The 13,930-nt window shown below is 52.8% G+C and overlaps 7 protein-coding genes across 7 annotated transcripts; 2 read left to right on the top strand and 5 right to left on the bottom strand.

The window, feature by feature from the left end:
• Window positions 1-634: 634 nt before the first annotated feature.
• Window positions 635-2,296, bottom strand: PV08_10627 (shikimate-5-dehydrogenase; the record flags this gene model as incomplete). The annotated part of the gene is made up of 2 exons (XM_016384941.1): window positions 635-1,713; window positions 1,774-2,296. The coding sequence occupies 2 exons, from the start codon at window positions 2,294-2,296 to the stop codon at window positions 635-637; spliced, it is 1,602 nt and encodes a 533-aa protein (XP_016231543.1).
• Window positions 2,297-2,514: 218 nt separating this feature from the next.
• Window positions 2,515-4,945, bottom strand: PV08_10626 (shikimate-5-dehydrogenase; the record flags this gene model as incomplete). The annotated part of the gene is made up of 2 exons (XM_016384940.1): window positions 2,515-2,721; window positions 2,771-4,945. 2 exons carry the CDS (start codon window positions 4,943-4,945, stop codon window positions 2,515-2,517), a joined length of 2,382 nt encoding a protein of 793 aa, XP_016231542.1.
• A 433-nt stretch (window positions 4,946-5,378) lies between these two features.
• Window positions 5,379-7,367, top strand: PV08_10625 (uncharacterized protein; the record flags this gene model as incomplete). The annotated part of the gene is made up of 1 exon (XM_016384939.1): window positions 5,379-7,367. One exon carries the CDS (start codon window positions 5,379-5,381, stop codon window positions 7,365-7,367), a length of 1,989 nt encoding a protein of 662 aa, XP_016231541.1.
• Window positions 7,368-7,547: 180 nt separating this feature from the next.
• On the bottom strand, window positions 7,548-8,555 carry PV08_10624 (uncharacterized protein; the record flags this gene model as incomplete). The annotated part of the gene is made up of 1 exon (XM_016384938.1): window positions 7,548-8,555. The coding sequence occupies one exon, from the start codon at window positions 8,553-8,555 to the stop codon at window positions 7,548-7,550; it is 1,008 nt and encodes a 335-aa protein (XP_016231540.1).
• A 241-nt stretch (window positions 8,556-8,796) lies between these two features.
• PV08_10623 (uncharacterized protein) lies at window positions 8,797-9,720 on the bottom strand (the record flags this gene model as incomplete). The annotated part of the gene is made up of 1 exon (XM_016384937.1): window positions 8,797-9,720. One exon carries the CDS (start codon window positions 9,718-9,720, stop codon window positions 8,797-8,799), a length of 924 nt encoding a protein of 307 aa, XP_016231539.1.
• A 444-nt stretch (window positions 9,721-10,164) lies between these two features.
• PV08_10622 (uncharacterized protein) lies at window positions 10,165-11,025 on the bottom strand (the record flags this gene model as incomplete). Its single annotated transcript, XM_016384936.1, has 3 exons — window positions 10,165-10,422; window positions 10,489-10,838; window positions 10,887-11,025. The coding sequence occupies 3 exons, from the start codon at window positions 11,023-11,025 to the stop codon at window positions 10,165-10,167; spliced, it is 747 nt and encodes a 248-aa protein (XP_016231538.1).
• Window positions 11,026-11,444: 419 nt separating this feature from the next.
• Window positions 11,445-13,235, top strand: PV08_10621 (uncharacterized protein; the record flags this gene model as incomplete). Its single annotated transcript, XM_016384935.1, has 3 exons — window positions 11,445-11,844; window positions 11,933-12,776; window positions 12,857-13,235. 3 exons carry the CDS (start codon window positions 11,445-11,447, stop codon window positions 13,233-13,235), a joined length of 1,623 nt encoding a protein of 540 aa, XP_016231537.1.
• Between the last annotated feature and the right edge of the window lie 695 nt (window positions 13,236-13,930).

Raw genomic sequence — 13,930 nt, 5'->3', positions numbered from 1 at the left:
CGTGCGTGGTCCTCCTCGGGGTCTCGGCAGCTTAGGTGCGGCAAGGAATTTAGCCGGGAAGAGGCTCCATCGGGAGTTCAGAATGAGGACGAGGCTGTATGTCACTTGTTGGGGGGGGGAGGGGGGGGGGGGGGGGGGGGGGGGGGGGACCCAGAAACGGCAGAGAGAGCCACTACTCGAGTCACGGCGGCACAGAGGAGAGCAGAGCTCGGTGTCGCCGTCCACCTCTACAGCGGTGAACGAAAGTTACCAAAATCCAGACATTTTCTGAAGTACATTCTTTGCTTCGCTCCTCCCACTTACACAATCATGACCGCCATAAAACAACAAGGCATTTTGTTCGAGGAGGAAAACTCTAACCTCAAGACCCCAACCACCCGGGAGGTGATTGACGTCAAGGTCGAAAGGGAAAATTCCAAAGAGATGGGATTTTATTTTCTCGAGAGGCCGTCAGGTTACTCCCCAGCTAGGTGATTCACGCGTAGCCACGAGGAATCGTAGGAAAAGATTTGACCCTTTCGAAACTTATAACCATCTAAATATTCAAAGCTGTGGCACCCGGGAGGCCGTTCGACCAAAAATAGTCGTTGACGCGCACTCCAGGACAGGTCAGAGACTGGGTATCTCTAATTGTTTACATCTTGGCCGCGTTTCTCTTATCTAACGCTTCTCGAATCACCAAAACCGGAGCACGCCTGCCCGTCCACACTTCGAACTGGCAATATGCTTGCTCTTTCAACACAGCCACGCCATCTTCCACCTTCCAACCGGGTTGACGTGACGCGACCCGCATGAGGGCAGAAACTGGAGGGCGGTACGACATTTCAATCACCACCCCGGCGCCGCTCGCGAAGATGTGCTCTGGGATGTCGGCTTCGGTCACGTCGTCGGCGGGAATGCAACTGACGATCACGTCTGCGGGTGGCGCTTCGGCCAGGGACGTGTAAATGTCGATCTTGGAAGGGGAGAAGTCTGCCACCAGCCGTTCTGCCGTGCTCCTGGTTCGATTCACGAGAGCTATCTGCTGAACACCCAGCTGCCGGTAGGCGTACACAGCCGCGCGCGCCGCACCTCCAGCCCCCACCACGATACCCACGTCGAACTTGGTCAATCCGCTACCCTGGATGCACCTCATGATACCAATCCAATCGGTGTTCTCCCCCCGCAGCGTCCGGCGGCCTGTGCCATTGTCCTCGGCAATGACTGTGTTCACTGCTCCAAGTCGGGTGCTAGCGTCGGACTCGGAATCCAACAGCGGTTGGATGTTCAGCTTGTGGGGGAACGTGACCGACGCGCCGCCGAACTGAGGGCTCTGGATCAGATCGCGCACGGTATCGTCGATCCGCAGAGTTTGATGTATCGAATAATGATGTGGCAAGCCTAGCTCGGCAAACGCAGTGTTGTGGATGGTGGGACTCAGTGAATGAGAGATGTTGTTCCCGAAGATGTAAAAATTGCGTTTGGGCAGTTGACCCATGAGATGCTTTGCTTGGTTGACCTGTGCGAGGGAGATCTGGCCCGGTGCGGATGGCGCCGGTATAAGAGGATGCGTGACAAACGAGACCGGGCTGACGATGCGAGACAGTTGCCCTGCCGCACCCATGGACACTGAGATGATGGGTTTGCTCGATTGTGTCTTGTATTTCCGCTGTAGTAATGCCAGTTCATGGCAATCCTCAATGCTGGTAGCCTGAAAGCTGAGCTTCAGGATATCTGCAAATGTTGTCAGTGAGAGCATTGAGATAATCTCCTGCATTGTCTGACAAAACGCACCTCCGTAAGTATTGTGTTTGATGTAGTGCTCAAATAGTGAGTCTGACCATCTGATCTCTCCAGTCCAGTCGTGAACAGAGGCGATAAGTTTGCTACCCCCCTTGTGCTTGACGATCTCCTGCTTCAGAGACTGGGGCCAAGGAAACTCCACATCAATATACTCGCAACCATACTGGGCGGCGAGAAGCATCAATTCAAGGGCTTCCGGTGCTGCATCATCCGGGAACTTGCCTCCTTGCGAAACTGTCCGTATGGTGAATATGATGGGCAGATCCGAGCCTCGTCTCAACCAATTCAGTTGCGAGAGCACATAGTCCTTTGAGGGCACCTTGGTCAACTCGTCTGGCCTTAGCAGGTCGACTCGAAGCTCCCACACATCGCCTCCATAGCCGATTCTTTCGAGGTTGCTGCCTGCTTGTGTGACATCAGGAAATGTGAGGGGAATGATGAAGGTCTGTTTTCCTTGGGCATAGTACGACGATATCAGATCCTGCGCTGTGCCATTGATCACATGTGAAGCCATGTTTGGCAAGTGGCCTCCGGTATCCAGGTAGAGGGTGTCGGCGTCGAACGGACGGTCTCTGATGACCGTTTTCTTTCGCAGGGCGTTGCAAGCACAAGCTCCACTCACGGCAAAGGGCTCTGCCGGCACCTCACGTGACCGGGAGTCGCCCGAGCCATCCCAAGAGTCCGACCCATGTATCCGCCGGAGTCAAAGGCCAGTCGACATGCTCCGGTGACCTACTGCAGGGCTGAATTCACCAGCTCGTATTGCTGCCGGATTGCCCTCCTCATCACATGGACTGGGGCGGGTCTACCCGTGAGGATCTCGAACTGAGAAATGCCCTGCTCAACGAGCACGTCAAGGCCATCCACCACGACCCAGCCGGCTGTGACCCTCGAGTGCATCTGATTCATCAACCGGGTCACCAACGGCTTGTACGCCATCTATAAATAGTTAGCTAGATTCACTGATCATTCGCAGATTCTCTCATACCTCAACGAAGACGCCGCCCGTTCGGCTTTGCAACCATTGATCCGGAATCGTCAATTCATGGGCTGCTTGTCCAGAGATAGAGTGAGCAGGGATGCAGGATATGATCACCGTAGGCGGTCGTAGTCGCTCAGGCCATTCAGACTCCAGCGTTGAAAGCACCTGAACCTCCAGATTCTGTTGCTTGTAGTGGTTCGCCAGCGCCTCGGCATGCGACGCTGTTCGATTGTAAAGACAAATGATCCTGATTCCGAGTGTTCGGCAGGCATAGATCGCCGCCCTTGCCACGCCTCCAGCTCCTATCACCAGCGCGGTGCTGCCTTCGCGAATGACGTTGGCCGGAGATATCTTTCGCTCAATACACTTCCGGATCCCGATGTGATCAGTGTTGTAACCTTTCAGGATAGTATCATAGTCACCTGGCTGGTTCTGGCCCCTCTCAACGACTACGGTATTGACTGCACCGATATCCCGTGCCTCGGGGCTTATGTGGCGCAGCATGGGCAAGACCTGCATTTTGAAAGGCAAAGAGATTGCTAGACCACCGCATTCAGGATCGGTCAAGAGCTCGTGGATGCTACCCAGATTATCTGACTGCAGCAACCCATAAGAATGCGGCATACCACACGCAGCATATGCCGCATTGTGCATTGCAGGAGAAAGACTGTACGAGACGCTCTGCCCGAGGATAGTGAACTTCTTTCGGGACTGGATGAAACTGGAATACAATGCCGTTTGAGCTTGTTTAATGGTGACGCCCTCGGTAGACATGGAAGGAAGAACCACTGGTGAGAGGACAGGATTGAAACAGACCGAAGTCCGACCAAGAGAGCCTGTATTGTACGCAATAAGCGGCATCGTCCAAGTATCGCGAGCGACCTGGGCATTGTAGAGACGCTGCAAATTCTCCGAAGCTGATGCCGCTTGGTGAGTGATGCGAACAGCATGGCAAGCAAGTTGTGATGCAAGGTCGTGTACTTTAGTCCACGTAATTTCCTCCGCAACACCGGTCTGCTTTCTCCCCTCATAATGATAGGTTCCGACGATTTGAGTCGGCCCTCGAAGTGAAGATAGAGATCTCACCTGATCAAGGTCGACCTTCAAGCATACCGTCAAGAAGTCCGGAGAGCTCCGAAGGCAGAGTCGAAGGAGTTTGAGATAATTGACAGAGTCCTGCACTCCTAGATATAAGACATCGATCATGATTGGAGCCCTTGCGTGCCTTCGTAAGGTAGCCACTGCCTTGGGAATCAATTCAAGATAGTGGTCGGTAGCATGGTCCCTCGGATCGATGACGAGACTGACCATATCTGCGCCAGATTCGAGTTCATCATATTCCAAGACATGTGCATCCAACCAAGGAAGCGGTACCTGTAGTGCATAGGTGTAGGAGGCCGACAGAGCCCCGGCAGAGCACAGGAGCTGTGGCTGGCGTCCATAGATGCGGTGTAGAAAACGGACGAAATCCACCTCAGTCTGCTTGAGCTTCAGTGTCCCTCCCTGGTTTCGTCCATTGGGAGTGTCGAGAGTCCACGTGATATTGTAGAAATCAAAGTTCGAACACGAACGGTAGAAGGCATCATGGATTCTGTACAACTGCTCCTGGTTGCCTTGGTCCCCGAACATGTCGCCAAGGTCAGCTTTGTCTCTTTGAACGTAGATGACTGGATGGGTTTGAGCGAAGGCCTTTAATAACCGCTTTTGGGCGTTGCTACCGAACGCCGTCAATCCGCCAATCACGTAGTCTTCACCGTAGGTGTTGAGAAGGGACTCGGTTGCTTTGGTCTCAGCCTCGCGGTAAGCTGGCATTCCATGAGTGGCTATATAGTCGTACGGTGTCGTCCCCACACTCTTCTCAAAGGCCTTGCCAAAGTCCACATACTGGCGGCGCAGGACCACAGATGCAATGACAGATAATGTATGTTTGCCGGCTCGTGGAAACCCGACCACGAGGATGCTGGCACGGGAGTTGTACACTGTTTTATGGGTTGGTGTTGTCGGCCGTTCCAGGAAAGCGCCTGTGTTTGAGGCATCGTGGCCAGCGACTCGGCCTAGTGAAGATGTCCTCGAGCTGAAAACACCAGACACAGTCTCTGGGACAGAGGTCACCGCATAACCGTTGGCTTCCTGAAGATAAAGTTCTCGGCCGCTGTCAGGTGCCTCGGCCTTCCGCTTCATGGCCACTGAAGTGCATCCCAGAGTCCCCCTCAGCCTGCTGTCAGCATTGCGAGGGAGGTTTTGAGAAGAAATGGCAATGATGAGAGCGCCTTCTGCGCGCGAAATACGATGGCATGGGGAGCCTTTTGGTGGTGCTGACAGACAAATCCGTCTGTGACTGAGATTGCAGGGAACCGTTTTCGGTTAGAGACTTTGCCGATCACGTGATTGGAATACGACGACTAATTTGACGACAACGGGATCTTCATCGCATCAACCGTCAAAGCCGACCCCAGAGCAATTTCTCTCACAGACCCCAAAACGTCTGATGATAGTCTTATACGGCCGTCAAAGATATTCGCCTTATCCTGTCAAATGCACGACCAAAGCTACCTCCAAGCCACACCAGCGTAGCCCAGAGGAGACCGACAAAACTTGAGCAGCTCATGGACCTATGTCCGAACCGGGCCCACCATATCCGAAACGTCAAAGAATATCACAAGCCTGTAAGGAATGTCGAAAGCGCAAGTCAAAATGTGGAGGTGAATATCCGTCCTGCCTGGTCTGCGTGTCAACGAATCGTGTGTGCACCTACGACCAGAACTTCCGGAAGCGTGGACTTCAAGCGGGCTATGTGCGAGCTTTAGAAGCACTGCTAGGTACGATCACCCGCGACTCTCCCGACGCTGAGCGGAAGATCCGAGCATCACTCCGTTCGCCACACTTGCAAGGCGAGGTGGACGAGCAACGGGTCACGGATATCGCTGTTGAAGCTTGGCGAAAGTCTGGTCTCTCAAAAGACATTGAGCAACTGTTGGCAGCCTCCGAGGATGTTTTTAGGACCTCCAGTGTGGCCCTTTCGCCCATTGCCTACTCTGACGCCGAGGATGAGCAGGTTGATGAGGCTACAGGTCTGGAAGAAGCCTCCCAGCAGACATCACTAGATCTAAATGGTCCCCCTGCTCGGCATGGTCAAACACAGAGCCTTCCTGATAGCCCGCTGCCAGTCGAAACATCGAACATGGTTGAATTTTATTTCGCACAAATTCAGTGCTGGTTGCCAGTTTTGGAGCGCCGGGATGTCCTGCGCATTTTACATTCCGAGACCCTTCCTTCAGCTCTTACAATCAGCGACAAGGCTCTGAGATCGTGCCTCTGGGCTATATTTGCCTTTGTGACTGCTCAAGGACGCTTTTTCTCGGAGACCCATCTGACTTATGAGAGAGTTTTGGTCGGTCTTTGTTTGCAAATCAGTGAACACGAACAGCAACCAGAACTGGGACATATTCAGTCGAGATTAATTACTGCACTCCTAAAGATCGGTTTGGGTCAGCTTAATGCTGCGTGGACAATGATCGGGGCGACGATTAGAATGCTTCTCGGGTATCAATATCGCCCTCCGCGCTACTTGCATACGTTGTTGGTGTGCATAATGCTTGACAACTATCTCTCTTCTCTTCTGCGAAGAGACTCTTATTTTCCACCGAGCAACCGAATCTATCTTGCCAGGGTGGACGACGATTCAGTGGAAGAATGGGAATACTGGAATCCCCCCTCACCGTGTACAACCGCTGCTTCCGACAGGAGGAAAGGCCCGATGCGGTCGTTGAGCATCCTGAATTCGATGACTCAGCTTGTACATCACCTGGCAAAGATCAATGAACAAAACGTGGACGACGCAAGCCTTTTCGAAGGTCTTGATGCTCTACAGACCTGGAAGGAAAATCTGTCAGGACATCATCAGATATCAAGCTCTAGTCCCTCAAATCCACCTCTTCTGAATCTACATCTGATGTGGAATTTCGTCATGTGCTCTTTGCTGATGAAGGTCAGTACCCTTCAAGATTCTATTGTTGAACTGGCAGAACAATGCGCAACTTCTACCGTGGAGCTGCTAAACATCATTTCAAGAGACATGGGCATGCAGACCCCGCTGTTGCAGGGCTACGCATCCCAAGCATGGACCTGTTTGCATGTTGTCGTTCGCCCGGAGGCAGATAGCAGTGCATGTTCGGCCATGGCGCGGCTTCTCGAGTTGAAGCAAAGCTTTCGTCAGTATTGGCAAACAAGGGAGTGTGGCCCAGCGAACCAGCCGTATGAGGGTGCTCAAAACGCACGATATGACCCAGAAGTTCCAGGACGGTCGCTCTCACAGCTTTCTGGAATGGCGTCCTTATCTGCGGATGTTGCAAATCCAACTGCCAGTAATAGATTTGTCGGTACCGAGCGCCATTCGACAGCGCTTGTTCAACCATTTGCAGCGGCGCAAACCCCGGAAACTCATTTTCAGGGTGTCCCCACGAATCGAGCTTTCCCATCAGAGATCGAACCTGGTGGCGACCTGGAGAACGTTAACGTACCCAGCGCAGACCAATTCAGTGATGTAAATGATTTTGATGCTATTTTCAACCAAGGGCCGTGGATAGCGCCGATGAAGAGGTAAGTGACACACCATCTGTTCGGCCTTGTTCGTACTAATTTTGGAAGACCCGATGATCAATACGACTTCGCACAAAATCTGGGTTTTGTGGGTGGTGAACTTGATCCCGACTTCTTCTCAATCCTTAGTCCAGAGGCGAATCCTCTGTGGGAACGTTTGAATCGAGCGGCAGCTCCGAATCACCTATAAACTCAATTCTCGTGCCAGTTTCTGCCACGACTGGATTCCCCTCTGCGCATGCGTGTGAGGTACACTGGGGTCAGGATCCGACATGGTCCGGGAGAAAAGCTCCATTGATACCCATCCCTCGAAACCCAGCTCCTTTAGGAGAACTCGGGCCACCTCGACTACGGGAAGATAACCACCCTTGTCTTCTTCATAGAGGAATAATCTTGCATTTCGACTCCAGCTCATCCTACTGGGTTGACCATCGACATGGAATGGATGATCCTGAGTGAGGGGGGGATCCATCCTCTCAGCATCCACGACCTGGACATAGAAGACCTTCTTTAGGTCGACCGTCTTGATGAGTTTCTCCAGCGAAGCCTTCAGGTCTTCGTCCGCGTTGGGAGTTTTGCCTGAGGGACTGGCAGGATCAGCCCAGACGCGGCCGGCAATATTGAATGTGTCCAGGCAACAACCGAAATTAGGACGGTCGACACATGTAACTATCTCCCATAGTTTCTCCCATGTATCGACATGGGTGCCCCACGCCAGGTTTTCATAAGCAAATCTCACCGGCACGTCCTCTTTGAGACCGAGGTCTGCAACCTCTCTCATATCCTGGACGATCAGATCCATGTCGCCGGTAGTCCCGCCCTGCTGAAAGTTGGACGGGATCTGTATGATATCTGTGCCGAGAGCTTTGACAATTTTGAACCAGGTCTTGAGCTTCTCGATCCTCGCCGCATGTTCCTTTCTGTCGACCAAGCCTTCATAGAACAAGAACGGCTGCAGGCCGATAATGGTCAAGCCCAGGTTATCACATAATCTTCGGATCTGTTCCGCTGCTCGGACAAGGGTTTCTGAAGTCGCCTCTTGTCCGTCTTTCTTGGCGAGATATTCCAGGTCCTCGTAGAAAATCTCAATGCCCTTGAAGCCGGCCCCGGCGGCTTCTCGGAGTTTTCCGTCCAGGTCGTGCACCCAGGCACGACCGAGGGACATTGAGGCGATGGCTGGCTTGCAAGGCATGTTTGGCACGCGACGAAAGAAGACCTGCTGACGGACAGGAGACACAAATGTTTCTCAAGCAAGGTGAACCGCGATCATATACTGTCCCGCTTCTGGCGGCTAAACACTATTCCGGTTCCACATACGCTTCAAGGACCTCTTGGCTGCCGACGTGGTGTTTCTTGATGGAACATTACAAGGCCAATCTGCGGGGTGATTTTTATGACAAGTCCTGCTGTTCTTGCTGTGGAACAGAAATGTCCTAGAAATTGATCGCAGGACTTGTCTCCGCCGCTTTTTGGAGCACTGCCCGTGCAGCGTCCACGTCTATGCGTTTGGCGACCTCCTCTCCGACCCAGAGTCGGTACTGCTCTTCTATCTGGTGGCCGATGATCCCCGTTCCTTCGACTGTTTTCCAGCCATACTTCTCGGCGAGCTTTAACCACCTCGTCCGTCGGGGTTTGAAACACATGTCCAGCAAAACTCCCTTGTCGTCCGTGCCGGCCGATGACAGGAAATGTTCGACTACATCCCGTCCAGCAATTTCCTCAGGGCTTTGCGGTTCAAAGTCAGGTACCGTACCCACGATGTAGTAAGGCGCCACGAGGGATTTTGCTTCCTCGACCGAGCGAATCCATACGATCTTGACGCGGTTGCCGTAGACTTGAGCATCCTTCCTTAGAGCGTCGACCTCGCCAGCATCGCGGTTGACAATGTATATCGGATTGCACTGTAACTGATCGTACAGAGCGTAGAGTGCAGCCCTGGAGGCACCTCCAGCGCCTATCACGAGAGCCGGTCTGCCCTTTCCCCTGCCCTGCGGATCTCCGTCCGATAGACAGCCCTTAATGCCTCTCCAGTCGGTATTGGTCCCTCGCAGCGAGCCATCCGCGGCTCGGTACACGTTATTGCAGGCTCCTATGGTGACGGCATGCTCATCGAGCCCGTCAAGGTGGTTCTTTATCGTACCCTTGTAAGGCATCGTCACCACTCCGCCGGCGAATGCGGGTTTTCGAAAAAGAGCCACTGCATCTTCCACCGTGGGACATTCTTGAGCGATGAATTTCCAGTTGTAGCCGAGCGAGTGTGCGACAAAGTCATGCATTACCGGTGCAATGGAATGTGTGACGCCAATGCCCACCAAATAAGTAAACGCGCGCTCATCTCGAGGATCATTGAGCGCCATGGCTTAGAAAAGGTCAACGACAAATACTGAGACAGTGTAGTTTCCTGGCTGGCGATACATTCATTCAAGGTCTGGGCGATTTATTGGCCATGTATATCGAACAGATCATGGAGAATCCGAGACTGCTTTCCACCATTGGGACGTGGTCGCTTAGGCATTTATCCGGGACCTCCCTTTCCCCTTTTTGAGAGCCGAGCACCAGCCCAGTAGTATCCACCTAGAATGGGTCAGTGTGGCATGACACGGGGTTTGCTCACAGCTCAAGCCTCAGCGTTTTGATATTCAATACCGAAACCTCTACAGTCTCTTCTATCCGGTAAGACCCAACCCCCCTCCCATTCTATCACTATTGTATACATCAGTTTCGCATGACTCTTGACGTAGAAAAACCCAAACCACTTCGCAGTCTTCTTGCCACGCAGCCTGCCAGTCTATCCAAGTATTTCAAAATTCCAGGTCTTCAGCGCCCTCAACCCACTTCTTGCATTGCCAATACAGCAAGTCATGTTTATCTCCACACTTCTTGAAGCTCCCAGGTAAGTCGCTCTGCTCGCGCCTGTGCCCTGGCATGTCGAGCAAGACCTTGACGCCCATGGTCTTTTCTTGGCAGTAGGCCAGATACCGATATCCACTGGGAAACTTTTGAAGAGCTTCCTCATCCAGCGCGGGGACCCTGTTGGGATTGACGGGAATCAATTTATCCTGAGATTGTAAGCCATAAGACTGTGACAGAGGAGAGAAATGGAAACGTGAAAAAAAGAGCTGTACCTTCTCGTACCAGTGCCTCACATATCGTGCTCGCCATTCACCATCCTCGGTCTTTACCCAAAAGAAGCAAAAGCGACAATCGCTCTCGGCATCCGCCTCACCATCGTCAAAGTAAAACCGCTGAGTGATGGTGGCCTTCATCTTCGTCACTGCCCGAGTGGCTTCTACGTTGATGTCGGTGCTGACCCCGTGGCAGCGATGCATGATGAAGGCACCATTGTCCATTCCTTTCTGAGACGCCGCGATGAAATCAAGATGGTGCGTCTTGCCCGTCCAGGTGGTGTAGATGTATGCATCTGGGTGGAAAATGGATTTCAAGTTCTCCCATTCACAAGCATCGCTGTAGTAATCTTCTTCGTCAGCTTGAGTTCACGAGGCGCGAAGGATCAGGGGGAAACAAGGTACTTGCCGGTACGAAGGCCATCCTTCGGCCAGTTCTCTCAGCTTGTACCGCTCAAGGACAAGATTATCCGGTCCGTTGTTGCGCACAGCCTTGTCGGGCCTGGATCCCTCTGGGAGAGTGTGCAGATCAGGCATGTTGTATGAACGCGAGTTGGTATCCGTACCTCCTGAAGCTAACTGTGCCGTGTGCTATATAAACATAGTTCCGTCCGGTTGTTATATCCCGGGTGGATGGCTGGCTGTCCCACATGGGCGGCTAAGGTCTGTGCCGGGACAAGGGCCGTCGACACTCTGGGGACCGGGGTCGGTATGGCGGGGTGTCACTCCACGGGGGAGGAAAATACCCGCTTCAGGGACTAAGAGTCGAAGCGAAGACTATCAAATTACCGACTGCTACGATATGTTAAATACATAGACTACTCTGTCGCCCCTCGCTTCGAAGATTCTTCCAACCTGACCTCAGACGATACCCACACTCTCGTCCAGGGTCGTCCATCTACTGCCTCCTCGCATTTTGTCTTTTGTTTTCCGCTTCGTGCACTAACAGTTCCATCATGGGTATCCTTGCTCCCAAAGATCTCTCCTCTAACCCTGCCCCTCCACAGGTCTACAACTGGAGGGTCTATGCGTTGGCAATCTCTGCGGCGATGGGATCGTCGATGTTTGGATATGACTCCTCCTTCATAGGAGGGTCATTGGCTCTCCCGTCCTTTCGAGAGCGGTTTGGACTGGCCGATGCCAGCTCGAAGAAAAGATCTGACCTGTCGGCGCATATCGTCAGTACCTTCCAAGGTGGCTGCTTCTTCGGCGCCATCTTTTGCTACATCATCAGCGAGCGGATCGGCCTGAAGAAGACTCTGATGCTCTGTGGTGCCCTCTTCGACATCGGCACTATCTTGCAAGTTGCGAGCACTGGTCAACTCGGCTTGATCTACGGGGGCCGCGTCTTGACTGGTAAGATCTCCTTCATTTCCCATTCAGTCGCCCTGGACCCCGTCACTACCCTTAGGCGCGGTTCGAGGACTCACAAGTGAGCGCACAGGTCTTGCTGTGGGAGCCTCGTCTTTGATTGTCCCCGTCTATATTTCCGAGTGTTCTCCGCCCGCCATCAGAGGGCGTTTGATCGGCATTTTTGAAATCGTCCTGCAATTGAGCCAGATTGTCGGCTTCTGGGTCAACTACGGCGTCAACAAGAACATCTCCGCCTCGGACGACGCACAGTGGCGGATTCCGTTTGCCCTTCAGTTCGTCCCGGGCACACTCCTTGTCGTTTTGATGGCTCTGCAACCCGAATCACCACGATGGCTGGCGAGTAAAGGGAAATTCGCCGAGGCGCAACACATCTTGTCGGTTCTCCGGCGATGCCCCGAGGACCACGAGTACCTCGCTTGGGAACTTACCGCCATTCGGTCGCAGATCGAGGCTGAAAACGCCGAGAGCGCAACCAGCCTGGTCGCGAAGCTGAAGGAAATCTATAGCACCAACGTCCGCACACGCCTTCTCATTGCCATGGCGCTGATGATGCTGCAAAACCTTAGCGGAATCAACGCGCTCAACTACTACTCGCCCACCATCTTCAAGTCAATCGGCTTCACAGGGACCAACGTTGGCCTCCTGGCCACCGGAGTCTTTGGCATTGTGAAGGCCACTATGACGACCGTTTTCATGCTCTTCCTCGTCGACCGCTCTGGAAGACGTCCTGCCATGTTGGTTGGATCTGCCGGAGCCATCGTCGCCATGTACTATCTCGCCGGCTACACCAAACTGTCGAACTCGTTCAACGAGACGCCTCCCAAGGATGGCGGTGCGTACGTTGGCATTGTAATGGTCTATATTTTCGCCATCTTCTATGCGATATCGTGGAATGGTATTCCTTGGATCTTCTCGTAAGTCCGCTGATCTCGGAGAATCCATGTACTATTCCAACTTGATTGATCTAACCATTTTTCCTTTGTTTCCTCTCCAGGGCCGAAGTCTTCCCCATCGAAGTGCGCCAGGTCTGCTTGGTTTTCACGACTTGTACTCAATGGCTTGGCCAGTTCATAATTGCCTACTCCACACCCTACATGATCACAGGGATCGAGTACGGTGTTTTCTTGTTCTTCGGAACTTCCGTGGTCATTGGCGTCACGTTTGTTTTCTTCTTCTTACCAGAGACGAAGGGGGTCGCTCTGGAAGATATGGATGTCATGTTCAACGTCAAGGGCTGGGCCTGGCAAAAGAGAAAGGAGACGGATCGCATCCTTGCCGAGAGGCGCTTGCAGCTGCAGAATGACAACGTCATTGTCGTTGAGAAGTTCGATCATGCTCATCTGGAGGGAAACCGCGCCGAGGATGAGGTATGAGTTGATATATGCGAGACAAGGTGCTGGGCGCGGGAAGCTCGATGGCAATCATGGGCATGACCCATGCTTGCTAGGTACGATGTTTCTTCCTTCCAGAAGTCCTTGATCGGGGACTCGGTTCCCAAGGAGTTGGAAAGCGTTTGTCAATTTGGCCAATTTTTTTTTTCCTGAAGCCCGAAATGATAGTCGGGGCTGGACTGAAGCAGAATACTGTTAATTCACTGCAGAAAATATCGACTCTGCAGGATGGTGTCTCAGAAACCACGGTGATTTCATACGCTCTCATAATAAGAAGATATCAGTTCTTTCGTGCAATCCAGTTTGATTTCAAGTCCCGAGTTCGAGTTCTAGATCTGGGGGGGTTTTCAGTCCCGCAAGATAATCGGCCAAGGGGAGCCCTGGCAGCCCTGCTCTGCCCCGTCCCTTCTCCACCGATGCCGGCGAATGATGGTGATAATGCGCCCCCCAAACAACACCCCGGCACTGCATCCTCGTCTGTAGTACACTATCATCTCGCGACTTTGCTCCGGCCATGCAAACTCTGTCTCGTCCAACCTTGTCATTGAACCCCAGAGAGTAGAGATTAATTGCAATTCCTTTTCAGACCGATATCGATAAATCAACACAGCTTCACCGGGGCGACAGCATAAAGATGCAATCAGTAGAGATCAGACCCGTACTATACGACTACATCA

The sequence above is a fragment of the Exophiala spinifera genome, assembly GCF_000836115.1.
Source record: "Exophiala spinifera strain CBS 89968 unplaced genomic scaffold supercont1.8, whole genome shotgun sequence".
In the NCBI taxonomy this organism is placed as follows: domain Eukaryota; kingdom Fungi; phylum Ascomycota; class Eurotiomycetes; order Chaetothyriales; family Herpotrichiellaceae; genus Exophiala; species Exophiala spinifera.
Note: the sequence above shows the minus strand (reverse complement) of the source record. Positions and strands in the feature narration are given on the sequence as shown.